Source organism: Chelonus insularis, unplaced genomic scaffold (genome assembly GCF_013357705.1).
Source record: "Chelonus insularis isolate UGA/USDA-ARS -01 unplaced genomic scaffold, ASM1335770v1 contig_135_pilon, whole genome shotgun sequence".
NCBI lineage: Eukaryota > Metazoa > Arthropoda > Insecta > Hymenoptera > Braconidae > Chelonus > Chelonus insularis.
Window position 1 is genome coordinate 1,807,217 of NW_023276376.1, and position 20,400 is coordinate 1,827,616.

The following is a 20,400-nucleotide window of genomic DNA, read 5'->3' on the forward strand; positions in this document are numbered from 1 at the left end:
AGTTTAACAATTATCAATTTATTCGCTTATTAATTAGACAATAAAATGTGTTAGTTTTATTAAATTTTATTTATTATTTTTTGTATATTTTACAATTTTTTATCCATATTTAAAAGCTGTAAAGAATATTGTGACTGTTGAAAAGAATTTATCTTACTATTTGGAATTCATATTTCTATTAATTAATAACCATTAAATAATTTACTTATTACATATTTAAAAATAAATCAAATAAAGTATTATTAATTATATTGAGAAAATACTAAATTTTGTAGAGAAATTTACTTGCGCCTCGAACCACCTCCAGATAGAATAGAAACTATTCTCACAAAGATATTGATTGTGTCCAGGTAAATGGAGATTGCACTGAAAAAATTAATTAATTATTATAGCAACTTAGAAGTATTTATAATATAATGATTATAATAAAAATGGTGAAAATATTTACTTATTGACTGGATCATAAACTCCAACGGAATTTGCAAACTGTCGATAGGGAACGGGATGAGTCTCAGCTTGTTTTATGATTCTTTGAGTATCATAAAGTAAGAACATTGAAAAGAGTACAAGACCTCCGTAAAGCACCATAGAATGCAGTCCAGCTCCTACTGCTGTAGTGGGCGGAAGAAACATACTTCCGATAGAGCTAGCAAAAACAACTCCCAAACCAATGGCAAGAGGTCCACCCATGTTGAGAAATTTATCACTTGGAGCACAAACAGCAACTGCAGACAATCCACCAACAATTCCAGCAGTATACATGGCTGCTCTGAGCATAATTGGTCCTCCAAGAAGTGAAAGAGGAGCAATAACAGCTCCAATAACTCCTGAATGAACGAGCCATGCCATTTGCTTAGCTCCAAAACCCTCTTGGTATGGTATACTTCGTACTAACATTCCCGATCCGATCATGGCTACTAAACTAACGCCCATCGCTACCCATCCTCCTTGTGTTACCATTCTCATTACAGCTGGAGATCTCAAGCATGCTGCTGCTGTTGCTGCGCTAGCAGCAATAGATCCTCCAAAGTACATATAAGTAGTGTGAACTCGATCTTTAACATATTCAGGCCAAAATCTGTAAAAAATACATTATTAATATCAAAATTATTGAATTCATTTTTATTTTTGTGATTCATTATTTTTAGTTGATGCAATTCATGCAATCGAACTTTTTAAATAGTGAAAATTTTTGTAATTACTTATTGCATGAGTTTTTGCAATTATTCATCATAATGATGAAATACGTACTTTGCATGGTCTATGGCACCAGTGGCTGAAGAAAGACCTGCTCCATAATAACACAAAGCTCCTAATCCAAGTACAGCACCACCAGCAGCAAATCCCTTTCCAACGTTGAATGCTATTGAAAAATTTAACGTTTTAAAATAATAGCTATTTGTAAAAATTTAGTAGAAATAATCTTCAAATATCTATTATGAGAAGAAATTTCTGTTTACCTGTTTCTCCTGGTACTTTAGTTACATCTTCAATAATTTTTGCTCTAATCCTTCCAGATCTTGCAAACGTTCTTCCATCAGACGCATATAACCTAGTTACTTGGAATTTGGTGGCTCTTGGTACAACGGGTGTTTTAAGCAAAGAAGTCACTTGAGGTGAAATTGAAGCTCGGCAAACTTTTGCCAACAACATTATTACTGTTTTTTCTGCACAAAAATATCCAAAAAGTTTTTAGGTTATTATAACTTTGATGAAAATCCAACGTTGATCAATCGTTAGCAAAATTAAATTTTGTATAAAATTAATATCAGAAGAAAAGTAGTTTTTGATGAATAATTTGTGAAAATGATCGAAAAACAACGTAAAAAATAATTGAAATATTATATAAATATGTTAACTTACATGACGCAATTTACTTTTGTTTTCTAGACGTTTCACTTTAAGACTGATGGTAAAATCGAAATAATTGCGCTTTACACTGTTCAATAACACAACAGAGCGAGAAGAAAAATATTTTCTATTTCTTTTCTTATCAACACGCTTGCGTGTGAAAATTCTAGTATTTTTAGCGCTGTGTACAATTTCTTAATTTCTGGCGCTAACCGCTCATATTTAAAATGTTTTTAAATTTAAAAAACGATTCAAAAATTTCCAAATTGGCATTTCTATTTCCTCATACGAATCATAACTAAAATGACCTACATTATTGCAAAAGTATTTCGAACTGCTTTCTGAAAGTATTTCCCTATTGTTTAGCAGAATAATTATTCGAAAAGGCTGAACTGTAATATTGAGTCATTATATTAGTCTAATCTAATCATTATGATTAATAATCAATTAGTTAATGTGATTAATGATATTTAGAGATTAAAAACTAAAGAAGGTGACATAACAGAAAAAATGTGACGTTTGAAAATATTGAAGGAAACAAAAATAGGGTTGGATTGTATTTCAGCGCATGCGTGATATAAAATGAAGGGGGTTGATTACAAGTAAGGAGGGTTGGACACTTTCCGGAAAAGCCGACACGAGAAGTCGAGTAATATTAATTCTCAAAGCAACAAAAGATCATACAAGCGTGGAAAAATTATTTTATTTTATTCAAATATTATTACACTTATATAATCAACATAATATAATAATTTTAATGTTTAAAGTGCTATTGGAAATTGAAATTTACAAACGAAAATCAACGTAAAAAAAGACAGCAATCTTATTCACGATTTTGAGGAAGGAATAGGTAAGTCAACGACCTCTGTTTTATTCTATATGTATATCAACATTAGTTTAAAACTCATTTTACATCTTTGTGCTAAATGAGAAGTTAAATGAACTATTTTTTGAACTACTTAAATGGCTAGAAAATATCTTCTCAAAAGAAATTTGAGATTGTTTTAGTCAATTCTTTATATTTCTGTTGTTATCAGAGTTTTCCTCATTTTTTATTTCAATTATTATCCTCATCAATATTTATTAGATTTCTAAGTTTCAATAACTTTTATTAAATATTTTTAAATAAAAAAAATATTCCTCAAACAATTTGTAATGAAAAAAATACTCGAAAAAATGTGACGTCACAAAGAATATGACAGTATTGATTTGTAGTGAAAGAAAAAGGTTTAAAAATAAAGATTACTTTCAGAAAATATCTTTTGTGAGTAAACTCAAACAAAAAATACAATTATTAAAAAGCGTAGTATAGTAGGTAGAATATTGGATTTTTCAATAACAAAGGTGGCGTAAAGTCAAGAGATGTGATATTGAAGTTGAAAGAAAGAGACGAAGTGTATAAGTAAGCAAAGGTATGAGAGAAGTGGGAATGGTTGGTCATGTGCGCCCGCGCTAGAATCACAAAGGAGTGACAAGGAATGGTAATACATACACGAATTGCATGAAAGAGAGAATGAGAGAGAAATGCGAGGGTGTTGGTTACGTGGTTTCGAGTCGATAAACTACGATGGACATCGAGCTGATGCCGTCTGCGCGCGGCTTCATCATGGTTCTAGTTGGTGAGTAGGGAATTGTTTCCGATTTTACTTGATAGTGGTTTCAAACCCTGGATTTAGATTTCTAGATCTGACGATACTGTTAATTGGATCGGATTTTAGTCGTGTGTTATAAAAAAAGCGTTCGAGTTGTATCGAATGGCCGCCGGTGCTAATCGAAAACCATTGAGTGCGTGAACTGCAAAAATCATCTTATTAAATTAAATGAATGATCACGGCTCAATTGATTTCAGGAAAGCAAACGTCATGCGAATCAAGGACGCTCTCATGCCGTCTGTCAACCACTCTGCGTTAAATAATAAGTAAGTAGTTGCCATGATAATGTCTGTAGATTATTTTATTCATGAAGATACCATTTATTTTATAGCCAACTAAATCAGGAGAGCCTGGGAGTGGCTTCAGGCTCTGAAGCTATTGAAAATCTCAACGAGTCGGCTTCTGAGAAAACCGTAAATTATAATAGAGACCAGTCTCAAAAATACGAGAGCCAAGGGTTTCGAGTGGCTGAAGATACCACGACATGGTCTTCAGTGGCTATAGCAAGAACAAATGTTAATAATCATCCTAAAAGGGTCAACAACATTATCAATAACAACCTTTCACTCTCCAAATTATCTCTAAACAGTTCAACTGAGAGCTTGTCTGATTATGATGGTTTGTTCTACTTATCATTTTTACCAAAAAAATTTTTAATTAAAATTTGTATAATCACTGAAATAAATATTTCTTTCTTATAATATTAAAAAGGATTTAAAGTGATTAGAATATGTTACAAGTTAGTTTAAAAATATACTTAGCAGATTGATTGATGTCAATTATTTCTAGGTCATGAACTATCTGCTGGATCAGAGTGTTCTGATAACTCAGACGATGGCAGTTTACCAAGAGTCTGCCGAGGAATAATCAATCCTAATTATCCAGGCTTCCAACATCTTGCACCAGCATTCTTATCTGTTTTCAGTGAAGAAGAACAATCAGATAGCAGAGACTCTTCTGTGAGAATTAATGATCAAGAATCTGAAAATAAAATAAACGATTGTTGTAATAATAACAATAATAATAACAACAACCTTAATAACAACAATAATATTAATAATAACCACAATAATAAAGACGAAGAAAAAGAAGAAGCTGAATTAGAAAAACAAATTGAACCAGAACCTGTTTCTGTTAATCGTCTGGATATACGGAAAGAAGAGAATAAATTTTTCTATGACAAATCCAAGCTGAATATTCAGGTTCGTTTTAATTAACTGTTAATTTTCTATTTATTATAGAACTTTTAACTTGAACTCAATAGCTTTTCTATTTAAATATTGGGGAAATGAGGGCAAAATAGCTCCCCTAAAGATTTAAAGAAATATTTTCAGAGATATAAGGTTCTCTGTAGTTTTTTTTAAACAGATAACGATTCCCTGAAGTACAATTCCTTCCCTGTTTTTATTATTATATGACACTTATATATTTAAATTATATGATGACTTATTTTCTAGCAGACCGTAACATCTTTCTATGAAGACGTTGTATCATCATCAGAAAAGTGTTTAAACTATGTGAAAAGTATTGAGGACTCAAACGAAGACTTATTAGATATATCCAAAGAAAATCTTCCTCATTGGCATCATCATCTTCCTGTAGAAATAGAGGTAGCAGAGCTTCAATCAACATCAACAGAACGTCCTCAATTTGCTGAGATTGAAGAGATTCCATCAGAATCTAGTAAAACTTATGAACAAGACAGTGAATCTGAAGAAATTACCATCGGGCATATTGACCTTATTTCTGAAGTTACAAGATTACCTAATGACGTATTAAAGCCCGAGGTGAAAGAAGAAAATACTAGTTCCAAGCTGTCTGACGATTCTGAGACAACTACAGATTCAGAGGGTCTTTCAGAGGAACAACCTTACACAAAGCTTGAAGAAATTGATTTGTTATCAAGCATAGGACGAGATATTGGAGTTAATCTCGAAAAATACGTCCAGCCAGTTCCAGACGTCGTTGCAATGGAATCAGTTGATGTTCATTCCCGTCCTTTTTCTGGTTTAGTTAAAGATGTGACTAGGGAAGACACGAATAAGTTAGTAGAAGCTGATTTAGAATCTTGCAGTGCTGATATGAGAAAGAAAGAAAAAATGGCAAGGAACCAAGCACGTCGCCGTCAACAATCATTTGCTGGACGCCGTCCTGATAAACGAAGAGAACACGGAGATAAAACTGGAAGCTTTGATGTGTATAACATTGAAACCGCAATGCCAAAAATTGACTTGGATGCAATTGAGTCACACTTACGTGCAGCACGTGAGGAAGAACGACGGGTAAGTCTTGTTGACATGGATATTTAACGGAGGTGGATGCCCACACGGTGTTCACTTGATAAAAAAAGCTAGTTATGTTCTATGAGATACCTTATGAATGTAGTCGTAGACTCATATGAGTCTAGTATAATTCTAAAATCGATAGAATGAGTTAGAGTGTGTGTCTGTGGAGAATGAAAAAGTTCCCTTTGATAGTTATTGAGGGTTTTAGGGCTCTGGTTTCTGGAGTTTGGGGTTTAATAAAAGGGGGGATGCAAATATAGAAGAGAGCTAGGAGAGTATTCCAGTGTTCTGTCGCACGTCGTAGGAGCTTCTCTGACATTCAGAAGCTATTAATATTTTGTTCGAGTAGGAGTGCAGGCTGTGGTTTGTAGAGATATAGAGCCAGACCATGTACGGGAGAGCAGGAAAGAAGATAAGAAGGAGATAGAGGGAAAATGTACGCGAAAGGAGGGAGGGATTTAATGAGAGTAAAGTGATGATCAAGTTGACACGCGGTAGACTATGATATTCGCGGAATGTCCTAACTGTTGAGTCAGTGACAAATATTACTAAGCATGCATCAAAGTCTTGCAAATCATCGGCTCGCAAGTAGACCCCAAAGTCTTGATCTATCTAGTTGCTATGGAAGTTATATTCAGGTAAAAATTAATTAATTTTTTATTTTGGATTACTGTGCAACATTGTAGATTTAAAACAAATATCATTTTTTAACAGCACTTTATTTACTTGTAATCGTTTTTTTCAACCATCTTTTTAAATTATAAATAATGTTTTCAATTATTCGATTTTTTTTTCAATGAAGTTTTTTTAACAATCAATTCTCTTATACATAATTAACTTTATGCTTGAATATTTTATCTCTTATTTTTATCATAAATTGATAAAAATGGAATTTTTTTTTAGTATTTCATTTATTCAGAATACAAGGTTTTAGTTTAAACTCTCGAACACATAAATATGATGAATAATTATTCTTTTGAAACCACCTTTCAAACATAGATAAACTAAATTTTCAAGTTGTTTATCGCTCATTACAAGTTTTAAATCTGTTATTACACATTTATTTATTTATTCTAAAACTAGTTTTAATAAATTTACTGAATGATTCACAATCACTGCAAAAACCCAATTTTCTGATATTCTCTGAAACCACTTATCCACTTTTTCCTTAATTACCTAATATTGTTTACGGTTTTATTATTAAAAGAGAGCTTTCATCCTTTCGATTATTGAATGATACACTGAAGTAAAAATAAACTGCTCTAAAGACGGAGAAGGTTAATGATAACACTCTGAAAGTAAAGAACAGCGGTGGACGTCTCGGTTGATCAATCAAGCGTGTCTTGATTGTAAAGGAAGTTTACTAGATCTTGAACTAACTCACAAAATTACAGAGATTGAATAAATGCTGGATATAATTGTCAACTATGATATTTTTAATGAAAACATACAATACCATCAATTAATCTTCTCTTTTGGTGATTACAGTTAGAAAGAATTGCAAAAAATTATGATTGGTCTAAATGTCATAAAGAAAGTATATGTATATAGTGTTCTTACATGATTCTCGGGCAATTCTTAAAGAGAAAAACAAGTATACTTTCACTCAACTGTAGCTCTATTATCATTCTTCTACATCCTCCATGGTGAATTTAGTCGTTCATTCAGTTTCTAATCGTATAGATCAAGATGGATAGCAGCAGTGGTTATACTCGCAAGTGGTACAGGCATTACAAAAAGGATTCTAGATTTGTGTCTGATCTTTATACTTTTACCTATGATAAAGATTTGGAATCAGTGAGTTAGTTCATAAATCATCCATTTGTTATTACTTTTCTTTGATTATTATTTGAAATCTTTTCTTTGTGATTTTTATTTTTACTTCCTTTTATTGATGATCAGCTGAATGATGATGATGATGATGCAGAAACAGTTAGAAAAAATGAACAACCTGCTCCACTAATTGAGACAGTGGCATCAGGATGTGATCTCGAATCTAATCAAAAGGATCAGGAAGATGTTATAGCTCGATTCGATCGGATTATACGAGGGGAAAGTGATGAGGTGGTTTTTTTATATTTAAAAGGGTAGATTTAATGGTGATCAATACTAACATGAATAAATCTTTTTTTTTAAGTTTGAATAAGACATTTAAATTCATAATCATTTTAAATAATCGGTTTTAATTGTAGACTATTTTCAATGTTGTTTTATTTAAAAAAAATTTATTACAAGTTTTTATACATTATTATTAATTTTAGCGCCGAAATGATCGAGAAGAAATTCGAAGAAGACTTGCTATGGGTCCAGATGCCGATGATATCCGATCTGAAAGAGGTAGAAAGCCAAGTTTACAATCTCGTCTTCAAAGTGGTAAATATATTTTTTATTTATTGAATTAGTAATTTTGAGTTTTTTAATTAAATGACTTTCCTTTTCTTTCATTTACATAGTAAATATTTGAAAATAGACTATCCTTAATTTTTTAGTAATTTTTTCATTTCATTTTTGTAGGAATGAATCTCCAGATATGTTTTATGAATGAATCTCCTTCAGATACAGAATCTCCTGGTTCGGAAGATACACCATCAGGTCCAAAACCACCATCACAATCTTACCAACAACACAGTATTGCTGCTAGACCACAGGTGCTTAGTCTTCCACCTTTAAGACTCGAAACAGATATTTCAAGTGCACCTTTAGACGAGGCTGATTTCTTTGCTCGTCAAGCAAGATTACAAACTGAAGCAAGAATGGCATTGGCTCAAGCTAAAGAAATGGCTCATATGCAAATGGAAGTTGAGAGACAACGACTCAAGCAGAGTCCTATTACTGAGATGGTTCGATCAAGTTTAGAAAAGGTCATTGTTTATTTTTATTACATTTATTGATATTAAAAAAAAATTTTTTTTGCATTATTATTTATAACGCTTTTAACTAGATGAATTTTTATATTTCATGTTTAATTTACCGTAGTGAAATAATCAATCTAGATAAATTTTCAACAGGTTGGAGTCCAATTAGGTGAAGATAGACGTCGACTTTCTCGAGTACTTCTTACGGAATTAAATGTAGCACAGCTTCAAGTAGTAGCAAATGATCTCCATGCAAGAATTGCAGTATTAAATGAAGCTTTAGTCGAAGGATTGCTTAGAAGAGATGATCTCCATATGGAACAAGACTCTATGCTGGTTGATGTAGAAGATTTAACTCGATATCTGTAAGTATTATATCTTTTTTCTTTCAATAGAAACACAAAAAAAACCAAATGGAATGTGAAGCATAAATCTTTAGTGGTCGTATCTATTTTATTTGGCGATCATAATTTCACTTGCATCATGTTAAACACACCTTTAAGTTCAAAACAATCCATTACACAAGCTTATTATTTTTTTCTATCGCTTTTTTCCTCTCCCTCTCCGTCTGTTAGAAATAAGTAGACGGTTCGTGAGGTGAGTTTTTATTTTTACAGTGGAGCAAAACAGGAGTCATTCAAGAAGCGTCAAGCAAGTATCAAAGAGCAAGCAACTATCCAAGAAAATAACAGAAGTAATCAACAACATCGCCAGCAGTTTCATTCACTAGTAATGCCGATCATCAGGACAAAGTTCAGTAGTCGTAGTCTTGTTGGATTGGTGAAAAAGTAAAACATTATTTTCCACGGAATTTAATTGATTCAAGTTGGTTAAATTGCTTATTTTACGTCCTCGTTCGAAATCGCTACGGAATTTGAACAATCGAAGAGATAAATAAAATTTATTTGCTACAATATCATGAGCAAACGTTCGAATTAATAACAGGACAAAATTTTCTAATTTAGGAAAAAAGAGCCCAATGATTTTCCACGATTTCCAAACATTTTTACAGCTTTATCATGAACGTTAACAGTTATTTAAATGCATAGATATAATTAAAGTAATTTATAATTATCACAAATGATTATTCCAAAATTTATTCCATCATTATGCATGTTTTCTCGATGATAATCTGCCTCCGAAAACAATATTAGGATAGATGCAATAGAATTTCGATGTTGTATATATCATTAATAAAAAAAAATTAATAATAGTATTTAAATAAACATTTTTTGCGTTATTGGAGCGATATTTGTAAAATTGATCAACTCAATAACTAATCCTAGTCGCAAAACACGTATTGATTCGTGTGAACTTAATAAGTGCTGGTCTGATGTTTAAATTCAATTGAAAATAAATTTTAACATTCAACAAGCATTTAACATCATTTTAAAAATACAGTCAACACACCCAAATTTGCATATTATCTACAAAATAGTTTTAATCGCAATAATAATTCATATTATACAGATTGTAAATAACTAAACAATAATTATATAATAATAATAGTAATAACTATTATAATATTAATAATGATAATAATATTAATATTAATAAAATATCGTGTAACAAGTTTTTCGTATGATTGTAATTGTTTCTTTTCCATTCCCTGTAAATTTATTGGTAAAATAAGTAAATAATTTTTCAACTTTCTGAATTATTGGATTCAGAAAGTCAAACAGGGAAGAAGGCACAGGGCAGTTTCGAGCGTTTATTATTTTTTTTTATCTTACTTAATTAAATTCATTTCCGAAATTTAGTTTCAATCACCTACATTAATGTAGCACCAGATTGGGACACTTGTGTGCATAATAAAAAGATCAAAAAAGTGATTTGATTTTTACAAAAATTCATGTTCATACATAAAGTCTTATTTTAATTTTTTTTTCTATGTTAAAAGTTTGTTTTCGGTCTTTTATCTTATTGACATAAAAACGCTTATCAATAACTATCTGATTTTTATTAATTACATTATTTGTCTTTGTCATTTATTTAACGTACAATCGATCGATTTTACTACAACGATATCTTTAATAAATCGGTTCAAAAAAATGTTTTCAAATCCCTACAAATATTCATTTATTAATGATTTTATAAACTTTTACTATACAATTTTATATGGATGCACGATTATTTGCTATCTTCCATATTTAAAAAAAATTATCAGAGTCGTACAATCCATCATATTTTCCCATTATTACTGAGATGAAAAATTGTTTTTATAAAAAAATGTTTACAACTATCATCATTTTAAAAAATGATGTAAAGTTTTAATTTATGAATTTTGTTACTTGTTAAAAAGATTCATTTTTCCATCTCAGTAGGTATTTAGTTATATATAAAAGTAATAATACTATATGATCCAATTTGAAAATTTTTTATCTCAAAAGATTAATAGAGAAAAACAATCTATCGACGGGTGTCATAATTTTCCCGCTATTTACATTCATAATCAAGAAAAACTAGAAAAATCCATTGTTATTAGTTTATCAATTAGTACAAAAACGAAACTTAGATTAATATATAAATTGATTAAGTGGAAATTTTCATATTTTGTCGTTGGCAAGGAGAAGTAATTCGATTTTACGGTTATCGATTTACTGACTCACATGAGAATAATGGCAATTTTCAATAATTAATAGTTCATGTACAAGAAAAAACATCTAGTCACTATGTATATATATGTTTTATAAATATATACCGCTGCCAGGATTTCTATGATGTATTAATTTTATAACAACGCTACTTTGGCGATTAAGATTCTCTGAGCGTCAAGTCACAGAGAAAAATATGATGACAAACAAATGGTAGTTATTAAAACTAAATATTGGTCCTGTGACGTAATGGCTAGAGATCACAAATGATTATTTTTTATTATTAAAGATCATTTTCCCATGCTCGCATTTGCTGGCAGAGTGGCAGATCTTTGTTGAACTGAAAGGTATGGCTTTAATGTCGACCTCGTAGATTCTCTGTAATTTTATATTGTTTTATTTTATTATTGTTTCTCTAAATTTGTTTTATTTATTAATTCTGCCATAAATAGTTTTTTATGATTTTTATTGAACAAAATATTCTTCAACTTTTTCTCATTAAAATAATTATTATTCAATACAACTTTAAGAATATTTAGGGCAGAATTAAGTGAATATGTATATCAAAATTAAATAAATGATGCATCAAGCTGTATAAACTGTTCCCAAAGCAAATCATTTGCAACAAATTATTAACAAAAACAAGTGTGCCAAAAAACAGTACAACAATACAATAAACGAAAATACTACCATGCAATTTACTGACCTCTTCAAAATTCGAAAAATCAATAATAAATTAAAAGGCTTGATACAGAACACAGTAAATAATTCAGTTTAAAAGCATAAACACTCGAAACCAAGCCTTTTATTCGAGTACTAAAATTAATAATAAAAATTCAAAATTATTACGAATTTTTTACATTGCATCGATTTAAATGAACAAAAAATGGAAGTTCAGGGTACGAATACTACGAAAACAAAACATCAATCGCTGACCTCACAATACCCAATCATGCGATGCCAAAATATAAGAGCTACCAAGTCTCCCTTGCAGTTGTTCAGTCCAATTACGCTACCTTGGCGATACTCGTTGTCCAGTACCATCTACATGTGAGTTAGCTTTATAACCACATTTTTGAATGCGTCGAGATAAACGTGCCACCCAATATTTTTGATCCTCTGGGCTGCTTGCAAGTAAAAGTAACTCTCGAGCACTTGTAGGATCATAGTGGAGCTTACATGGAGCTATCGCATCTTCCTTCTTATCTAAATGTTCTTTATGCACCTTTATATGACATCCTAAACAAAAATACATGGTTAAATATGTTTCTTACCATTATTTATATGAACAATTGAAAGAAATAAATTATAAGTTATTTAGAAAAAAAAAATTACTTCGACATTCAAGAGCAGGTGGAGGTCGAAACATGTGCCATAGTTGTTTTGAACAGACTTCACACGTAGTAGGCATGTGATAAGATATCGAGATAAATTCATGACCTTTAACTGGTTGCATGCCTGGTTTATCAGCCAATTGATTTAAATCTGGTCCTGGTAATGCATTTCCTTCGTCACCAGGCCGGCGTGCTTCGCCTTCACCAGCATAAAGTAACTACGAGGGTAATAAAAAAAATGTATCTCAAATAAAAATAAAAAAATATTAAATATTTAAAAAAAGTTCTATAAATTACCTGAAATATCCTAGGAATATCTTTGGCGTCTGCTCTAATAACATCTCCCTGAGTGACGGATCTCACATGAAAAACTTTACTCAAGTCCAATATTAACACAGGATCAGCATTCATTTTTTCATGTTCACTATTATAAAAAATAATCTTTTTAGACGAAACAACAACATATTGTTTCTTCCATCCATGTCTTTTAATATTTTGTTTATTCGGCACATTTAACCAGCCTTCAAGTCTCATGGCACCATGTTCCGGTAAAACTGAATCGTCACCATCATTTTCTACTGACGACACACTTGCAGTCTCTGAATTCATCGAAGATATCTTCATCTGAAGGGTTTCTATTTCTGAATCTTTTGAATCTAATTCCATTTGTAGCCGTAGTTTTGATTGATTTTCTTCAACTAGCTGCGCCTAGAATCAATAACACCATATATGAAATAATGAAGTTATTTATTGATTAATTATTAAGATAATAAAAAAATTATTTACTTGTAAATCTTGCAAATCTTTTTGCCATTTAGCTGCCAATTGTCCATATTTTTCCCTTTCTTGTGTCAGCTCTTGTTGTAACCGTCTACAATCTCTTTCTTTCTTACGCAAATCTGCTGAAGAAGGTTTATTTTTAGTTTTTCCACCAGCAGAAAAGTCTTTTCTTACTACAATTTGCGTTAATTTATTGATAGCTTGCTGTTTCAATAACGTTTCGGTCTTTAATTTACTACTGAGTCTTTCAATTTCGTCAGCATTAGACTGCGCTTTAACAAGCTGCTCTTGAAGATCTTTCATTTTTTTCAAAGCATCATCTTTCTCTTTTTGATATTGTTCTACAGTCTTTTTAAGCTCAGCTTCGCTGTCTTTCAGTCGATTTAATAGTTGCTCTTTTGCTGTGAGTTCATGATGATGCTTGACTAAACCATCTTTATACTCCAATTCTTTCATTGTTCGTTCTTTTTCCAAGTCGGCTACTGTTTCTTCTGCTATTGATCTTGCTAACGCTTCACTATCGCCTCGAGCTAATGACAATTGTAATTGGTGCACTAACGAACTCCTTTCTTCCTCCAGTTCTTGCTGAAGTCTTGTCTTCTCATCTAGCTCTTCTCGAAGTTCTTGAGTTTGCGTTTTGTAAAGTGTCTGTACATCATAATTATTAGATTTAGTTTTAAAATAAATTTGCTTATAAGCAAAACGTTTGATGTTTTACCTCATTATCTAGTAATAAGTATTCCTAAATATATACTATTTCAGATAATTGTATTATATTTTACTTCAATAAAATATTCGCAAAATTCTCATCTATCCATGATTTCATTTAACAAATAAAGAAAAATGATCACTCAAATAGAAGCTTTTTTTAATTAATTTTTTCATGCATTCCTTTTTTTTTTGATAAATTACATTAAGAAAAATAAGAATTGATTTATTGAATTGGTTAATATATTAAAACTTTTTCACTTGAATAAACACCACATAAACATAATAAAATAAATCAAAAAATATAATTACAAACTTACCGAAAAATAAGCTTCAGCTTCTAATTGTTCTTGAAGCTCTTTTGTTTGTAACAAATCAACATTTCTTTGTGTCTTAAGACTATGTAGTTCCTCATCAATTTGACGTTTAGCTTCACGTAACTGACTAACTTCATTCATCAATTGTTGTTCTCGTGCTCGCAATCTACCTGCTTCTGATGTTTGCTGCCCCAATTCTGTTTGTAAAACACTTCTTTTTTGCTGTTCTTGTTCGACTTGGCCCTGCAATACTTTGACTTTTTCAACTTCTTGTCTATGTTCTCCTTCCAATTTTTGAAGACGCTGTTGTATTTGCCGATAATCGACAGAAAGCATCGACGTTTGTCGTTCTTTCTCTTGAGCAAGTAATTCAGCTTTTTGTCTTCCACTTTTTTCCTCGTTCAGCTTGACTTGTAAAGCTGTCAATTAAGCAAATAAATAAACTTGTGAACATTTTTATAACTTTTTTGATTAATTTAAAAAATTACTACGTACGTTAATAGAAAGAGAATTTCAGTGAGCAGCAGTAATGTTTAGAAAAAGAAACAAACAATAATTAGTTATTATTGATAAATAATAATTATAATAATAAAATTTTCTATGTACTTTATAGTAAATATGGTGTTATTGATAGAGATAATCTTAACTATTTTACCTTTGATACCATTATTTATTCGTCCTGCCGCATGAAAGAAAATTTATATAATAATTAAAGTGAAAGAATGAATATATAATAATTAATTTGGTATTTTAAAAAACATGAAAACAATTTTATTATTTTTTTTTAATTATTTTATAACTCGTTATCTTTTGTAGAATTAACAAAAAGATTATTAAAAAAAAGATGATAATGGAGTATTGAAATAAAAAATTCTTATTTGTTTATTCATCAAATAGATGAATTATAAAACAATAGCAATTCTCATTCTAATCAAACTGATAAAATGATTTTTTAATCATCGATATTGAAAACCAAAACAAAACGAAGCATCATTAATTTATTACTCAATGTTTTTTATTACATATGCATGTGTGAATTGTGAGTAGATGTGAGTCATAAAGAAAGGCATAAATGTTGGTGACCCGGGGTGCTGTTTGCTCACAATCATTCAAGAAATGCAAATAAGCAAAAGTAGGGGATTCCTGTGCAGCTTATTCGAGTTAATGCAATTTATTTCAACTGAATGTTTTACGGACTTCCCTGAAACTTTTGTTACTGAACTGGTGGGTGAATCCCCGATCATTTTATGGATTGAGGATATTTCCGAAGATATATAAAGGGACATGTTGTCAATTTCATTCACAGTGTCTCGAGCTTATTCGAAACAGTTCAAAGCAGCTCTACAAAACATATCAATATTAAATAAATAATATTATTTTATATCAAACAATTGGTAATAATTGAAGAAGTGCCACAATGAAGTTTTTCGTGCCTTTATTCATCTTCAGTTTTGTTGTCGTATCTGGAGAACCAGGTATTGGACAAAATCCTCGTGGACGAATTGGACCACCGCCATTGATAGTAAGTTATTTATTAGAAAATAGCTGATACTCAAATAAGTCAGAAAATATTGAATGAAATTAACTAATAATGTTTACAGAACCGTCCAAAACTACCAGATAATACACGTTTTCGTCGTTCCCCTGAACCTGAACCTCAAGGATCAATTGTTTTCCAAGGAACTAAACCCATGAGTGGTCCAGAACGTAGACCAACTATGACTCTAGATTATCAACATAAAATTTTCCAAAATAAATATGGTGAAATCACTGCTGGAGGCGGTGCCATGAAGATACCTGGACACCGAGTTGAACCTCATGCAGGAATTGGAGCAACATTCAGATTCCGTCGCTCCCCTGAACCTGAACCTCAAGGATCAATTGTTTTCCAAGGAACTAAACCTATGAGTGGTCCAGAACGTAGACCAACTATGACTCTAGATTATCAACATAAAATTTTCCAAAATAAATATGGTGAAATCACTGCTGGAGGCGGTGCCATGAAGATACCTGGACACCGAGTTGAACCTCATGCAGGAATTGGAGCAACATTCAGATTCCGTCGTTCTCCTGAACCTGAACCTCAAGGATCAATTGTTTTTCAAGGAACTAAACCTATGAGTGGTCCAGAACGTAGACCAACTATGACTCTAGATTATCAACATAAAATTTTCCAAAATAAATATGGTGAAATCACTGCTGGAGGCGGTGCCATGAAGATACCTGGACACCGAGTTGAACCTCATGCAGGAATTGGAGCAACATTCAGATTCCGTCGTTCTCCTGAACCTGAACCTCAAGGATCAATTGTTTTTCAAGGAACTAAACCTATGAGTGGTCCAGAACGTAGACCAACTATGACTCTAGATTATCAACATAAAATTTTCCAAAATAAATATGGTGAAATCACTGCTGGAGGTGGTGCCATGAAGATACCTGGACACCGAGTTGAACCTCATGCAGGAATCGGAGCAACATTCAGATTCCGTCGTTCTCCTGAAGAATTTCAAGACTTAGAAACATATGAAGTTGAACCAGAGGCTTACATACAAACTGATGAGGAATAACTCTAATTTGAAATCAAAATATTATTGAGATTATTAATTTTCTTAAATGAATCGAGAAGTATTTTTTAATTTATTTGATTTAAGATTGCTAAATAATTGTTAAATAGTGATAGTGATACATAATGATTATTCACCAAATTTTTTTTTTCGCTCATATTTTTATCAAAGTAGAGTATTTTGTTGAGGAAATGAGATGAACAATCAAAAGATTTCCGGACAGTAGGAGATAATATTTTATCGATAAACTTTAATCATAATTTTCTGCATAATATTTCACGACCCATATAATGTAACTGTCATTCCATAAATGTCAAATACATAATAATTGATTGAATTTTTGTTTTCATGTTTTTTAATACCTTTCTTAATTTTGTGTATGCAACTGAAAAATTTGAGACTCGAAAATATCATACGAGACGCAAGAAAAAATTATCAAGTCAGGCTTACCTTTCACAACTTCCATATTAGCTTCTTCTTTTGATAACATCCGAGATCTTTCTGTCTCCTGATGAGCCAAAACTTCCTGGTTATACCTTGCTTGAGCAGCTTTAAGTTCCAAAGTTAAACTGGCTGTCTCTTTTTCTAATGCAGAAACTCTTTCGTTAAGTTGTCTATTATCCAAGATAGCTTTTTCTTCTTTTTCTCTGCTCCGTTCGAGTTCAACATACAAAGAAGCAAGCCTTGACTCTAGTTCTGCAGTTAAATTAAAAGCTTGAGTTCTTGAACTTCGTTCTTTAGATAATTGACCTTGTAAGCTCGCTACTTCTTGTTGTAGAGAATCAGTTTGTGCTTGTAGTTGAGCTCTAGCTTGTTGTAATTCATTAGCCATTTGTTTAGCAGTTTGTTTAGCGACAGTAACTTCAGTTGCTTGTTTTCTCATCCTCGTAGCTGATTCTGTTTCTCTTTCTAATTTACTTTGCATTTCCTTGATTTGCTTCTCTAAAGTTAAAACACGTTCCGAAGTTTGCTGTGAGTTAGAAGCATCTCGTACTCTTTTACTTTGTTCTTCATCAAATTTCTTCTTTAATTCTGCTAGTAAATTCTCTGCTTTTCTCCTTGCTTCAGTTTCATGTTCAATACGACGTTGAACTTCTTTATAATTATGTCTTAGAATGGTCAATTCTTTATCAGCTCTACCAGCTTCTTCTCTTAATTCAGATTCTTTTTGAGTAATCGCTTCTAATTGAGCAGTCAGAGCACGATGACGTGCTTCCAATGTTTCTACTTGTCTTCTCTCTCGCTCAAGCAAACTTTCGAGTTGTGAAATTTTTGCTTCATCGCTTATTCCATTGTTTATATGATTTTCAATTCCATCAACAGATTCTTTACCAGAAGGGACAAGAAATTGAAAGTCTCCTGAATATGTGAATCCAATAAAAGGTAAATGATTACCGGAAAAAGCTTTTGGCACAGGAAAACTCTCTTCTGGGGTGTCTTCTTTTTCTAAATCATCGAAATTACTAGTATCATCATCGCCTGATAACTCAGGTACGACAGGTGGAACACATTCTCTTAAATTATCAAAAGTCCATTGGTCATTTTCAAAAAATGGATGCTTTTTTATTTCTTCAACACCATTTCGTCCTAAACGATTGGTTCGGTCAGTGAGAAATCCGCAAATTAAACTTTTTGCTGATTGAGATATATCTATTTCTGGAGGAAAAACTAACGAATTGCGATGATCCATAATATTTGAATATGTTCCAACAAGAGAATCTGCATAAAAAGGTGTTTCACCAACCAACATTTCATATAGAAAAACACCAACTGACCACCAATCACATTCACGACCATAAACACCTTCTCCTCCCTGAGACTGGAGAACTTCTGGGGAAATGTAATCTGGTGTTCCTACAGCAGTATCTGATCTCACTAATCCATCCTAAAGCAATAATTTTCAGAAATGAATAAGACGAAACAATTATAAAAATCAAAATATAATAGAATATAAATATCTCTTACTGCATTCATTCTCATACAAGTTCCAAAATCAGCCAATTTTAAATGACCATATTTATCTAACAACATATTGTCTGGTTTTACATCTCTGTGTACAAATCCCATTCGGTGAATTGCATCCAGAGCTAATACCACTTCTGCACAATAAAACTTAGCCCATTTTTCAGGAACATCATAATTAGACATTAGATTCACTAAATCACCGCCAGGCATATAATCCATAACCATGTAGAGATATTTGTGATCTTGAAAAGCAAAATGTAACTGAACAATCCATTCTGAATTTGCATGAGCCATTATGTCTCTTTCTTCCCAGAAAAATGCTGAATCTGATCTTTTTATCTGAAATTTCAAGATGAAATTATTTTATAAATGATTATAAATCAATCGTACTATTATGATTTTTTTTATATAAAAGTGTTAATAATTTAAAAAAAAAAGACAATTGTGGTTAATTAATTATGATACCCACCATTTCAAATTTACTCAATAACTTCATTGCATAAACCTTTTGTGTAGAATTATGTCTAACTAGTTGCACCTCACCAAATGCTCCGCGTCCAATAACTTTAATAAGCGTAAAGTCATCTGTACGCATTCGCATTTTATTTATTTCTTGAGCCACTGAGTCATCTGTAATATTAAACAAGTAATAGAGTATATGTATATAATTTATATATTTCATAAATAGATAAAAAAAAAGATTTAAAAAAATCAATGTTTTTTTTTTAGTTTATACTTACATCTATTCATATAAGCCTCAATGTTTTTCATGCGTTTAATACTTGGATGATCACAGTCAGCCACTAGTGCCTGGACAGTGTCCAAGAGACAATCAATATTGGAAATACTTCTAGGATCTTTAATTTTTTCTTCTAACGCTTTTAAGCGTTTTCGGCGATCTTCGTCACGTATCATTTCCATTTCTTAAATAAATTAACCTCTGAATATTAACAAATATTATCCTGGATCGATCATCAAACCTCAGGGATCTTTTTTAACACTATGTGCAATGAGATAAAGAAAATTTGGCATCCAGTGCGAGTGTAGCAACATCCATTTTCCTAAAAAATGAAAAAATATTAAAAAAATAAATATATTAAGTTAATCAATAAATTAATTAAATGATTTTTTTCTCAATTATTATTGAACATGATAATTTTTGGAATAAAAAAGCTTCAAAAATTGACAGATCGAGAGATCCTGACAGCAATAGTAGCAAGCTAGGTGGGTCTCATAGCAGGTGCCCTGAGCCCTTGACAAAAGAATACATATTTAATGACGTTTATAAGATATTGCTATAGACTACTTTATTAATGTAAATTATTACTTGCCTATTATGAAGGAAAGAGTGTCTAGCACTTGATTAATTAACTAAAAGCACAATAAAATGCATTATAACTCGGCACAAACTGGCTCTGATTACACACAGCTGAGCCGTGTATGCACCATTCGGAAAACCACTGCTGTAGTCAAGATTTTTATTAAACTACTGTTT

General features: G+C 31.5%; 4 protein-coding genes across 14 annotated transcripts; 2 read left to right on the forward strand and 2 right to left on the reverse strand.

Moving 5' to 3' along the window:
* Positions 1–83: 83 nt before the first annotated feature.
* LOC118074543 (growth hormone-inducible transmembrane protein-like) lies at positions 84–1,996 on the reverse strand. Its single transcript, XM_035095840.1, has 5 exons — positions 1,864–1,996; positions 1,461–1,667; positions 1,252–1,363; positions 449–1,078; positions 84–366 (listed from the first exon to the last, which is right to left on the reverse strand). Exons 2-5 carry the CDS (start codon positions 1,651–1,653, stop codon positions 282–284), a joined length of 1,020 nt encoding a protein of 339 aa, XP_034951731.1. The 5' UTR covers positions 1,654–1,667; positions 1,864–1,996; the 3' UTR covers positions 84–281.
* Positions 1,997–2,483: 487 nt separating this feature from the next.
* On the forward strand, positions 2,484–10,018 carry Schip1 (Schwannomin interacting protein 1). 7 transcript variants are annotated; one of them, XM_035095774.1, is made up of 9 exons: positions 2,484–2,701; positions 3,701–3,769; positions 3,835–4,121; positions 4,293–4,705; positions 4,961–5,785; positions 8,050–8,161; positions 8,303–8,649; positions 8,797–9,008; positions 9,261–10,018. In XM_035095774.1, the coding sequence occupies exons 2-9, from the start codon at positions 3,714–3,716 to the stop codon at positions 9,433–9,435; spliced, it is 2,427 nt and encodes an 808-aa protein (XP_034951665.1). In that variant the 5' UTR covers positions 2,484–2,701; positions 3,701–3,713; the 3' UTR covers positions 9,436–10,018. The 7 variants fall into 7 exon arrangements, with proteins under 7 accessions (XP_034951665.1, XP_034951661.1, XP_034951663.1 ...); XM_035095770.1 differs by lacking the exon at positions 2,484–2,701 and adding an exon at positions 3,343–3,470; XM_035095772.1 differs by lacking the exon at positions 2,484–2,701 and adding an exon at positions 3,343–3,470 and having other exon boundaries at positions 8,345–8,649.
* A 687-nt stretch (positions 10,019–10,705) lies between these two features.
* Rok (Rho kinase) lies at positions 10,706–19,963 on the reverse strand. 5 transcript variants are annotated; one of them, XR_004691212.1, is made up of 11 exons: positions 19,646–19,963; positions 19,375–19,535; positions 18,906–19,244; positions 17,391–18,825; positions 15,032–15,055; positions 14,380–14,786; positions 13,358–13,999; positions 12,869–13,279; positions 12,573–12,789; positions 12,174–12,476; positions 10,706–11,615 (listed from the first exon to the last, which is right to left on the reverse strand). XR_004691212.1 is itself a non-coding variant. In XM_035095766.1 (11 exons), the coding sequence occupies exons 1-11, from the start codon at positions 19,824–19,826 to the stop codon at positions 11,528–11,530; spliced, it is 4,128 nt and encodes a 1,375-aa protein (XP_034951657.1). In that variant the 5' UTR covers positions 19,827–19,963; the 3' UTR covers positions 10,706–11,527. The 5 variants fall into 5 exon arrangements, 3 of the variants coding, with proteins under 3 accessions (XP_034951657.1, XP_034951660.1, XP_034951659.1); XM_035095766.1 differs by having other exon boundaries at positions 12,254–12,476; XM_035095769.1 differs by having other exon boundaries at positions 12,216–12,476.
* On the forward strand, positions 15,669–17,277 carry LOC118074517 (uncharacterized). Its single transcript, XM_035095782.1, has 2 exons — positions 15,669–15,898; positions 15,978–17,277. Exons 1-2 carry the CDS (start codon positions 15,794–15,796, stop codon positions 16,941–16,943), a joined length of 1,071 nt encoding a protein of 356 aa, XP_034951673.1. The 5' UTR covers positions 15,669–15,793; the 3' UTR covers positions 16,944–17,277.
* Positions 19,964–20,400: the final 437 nt, after the last annotated feature.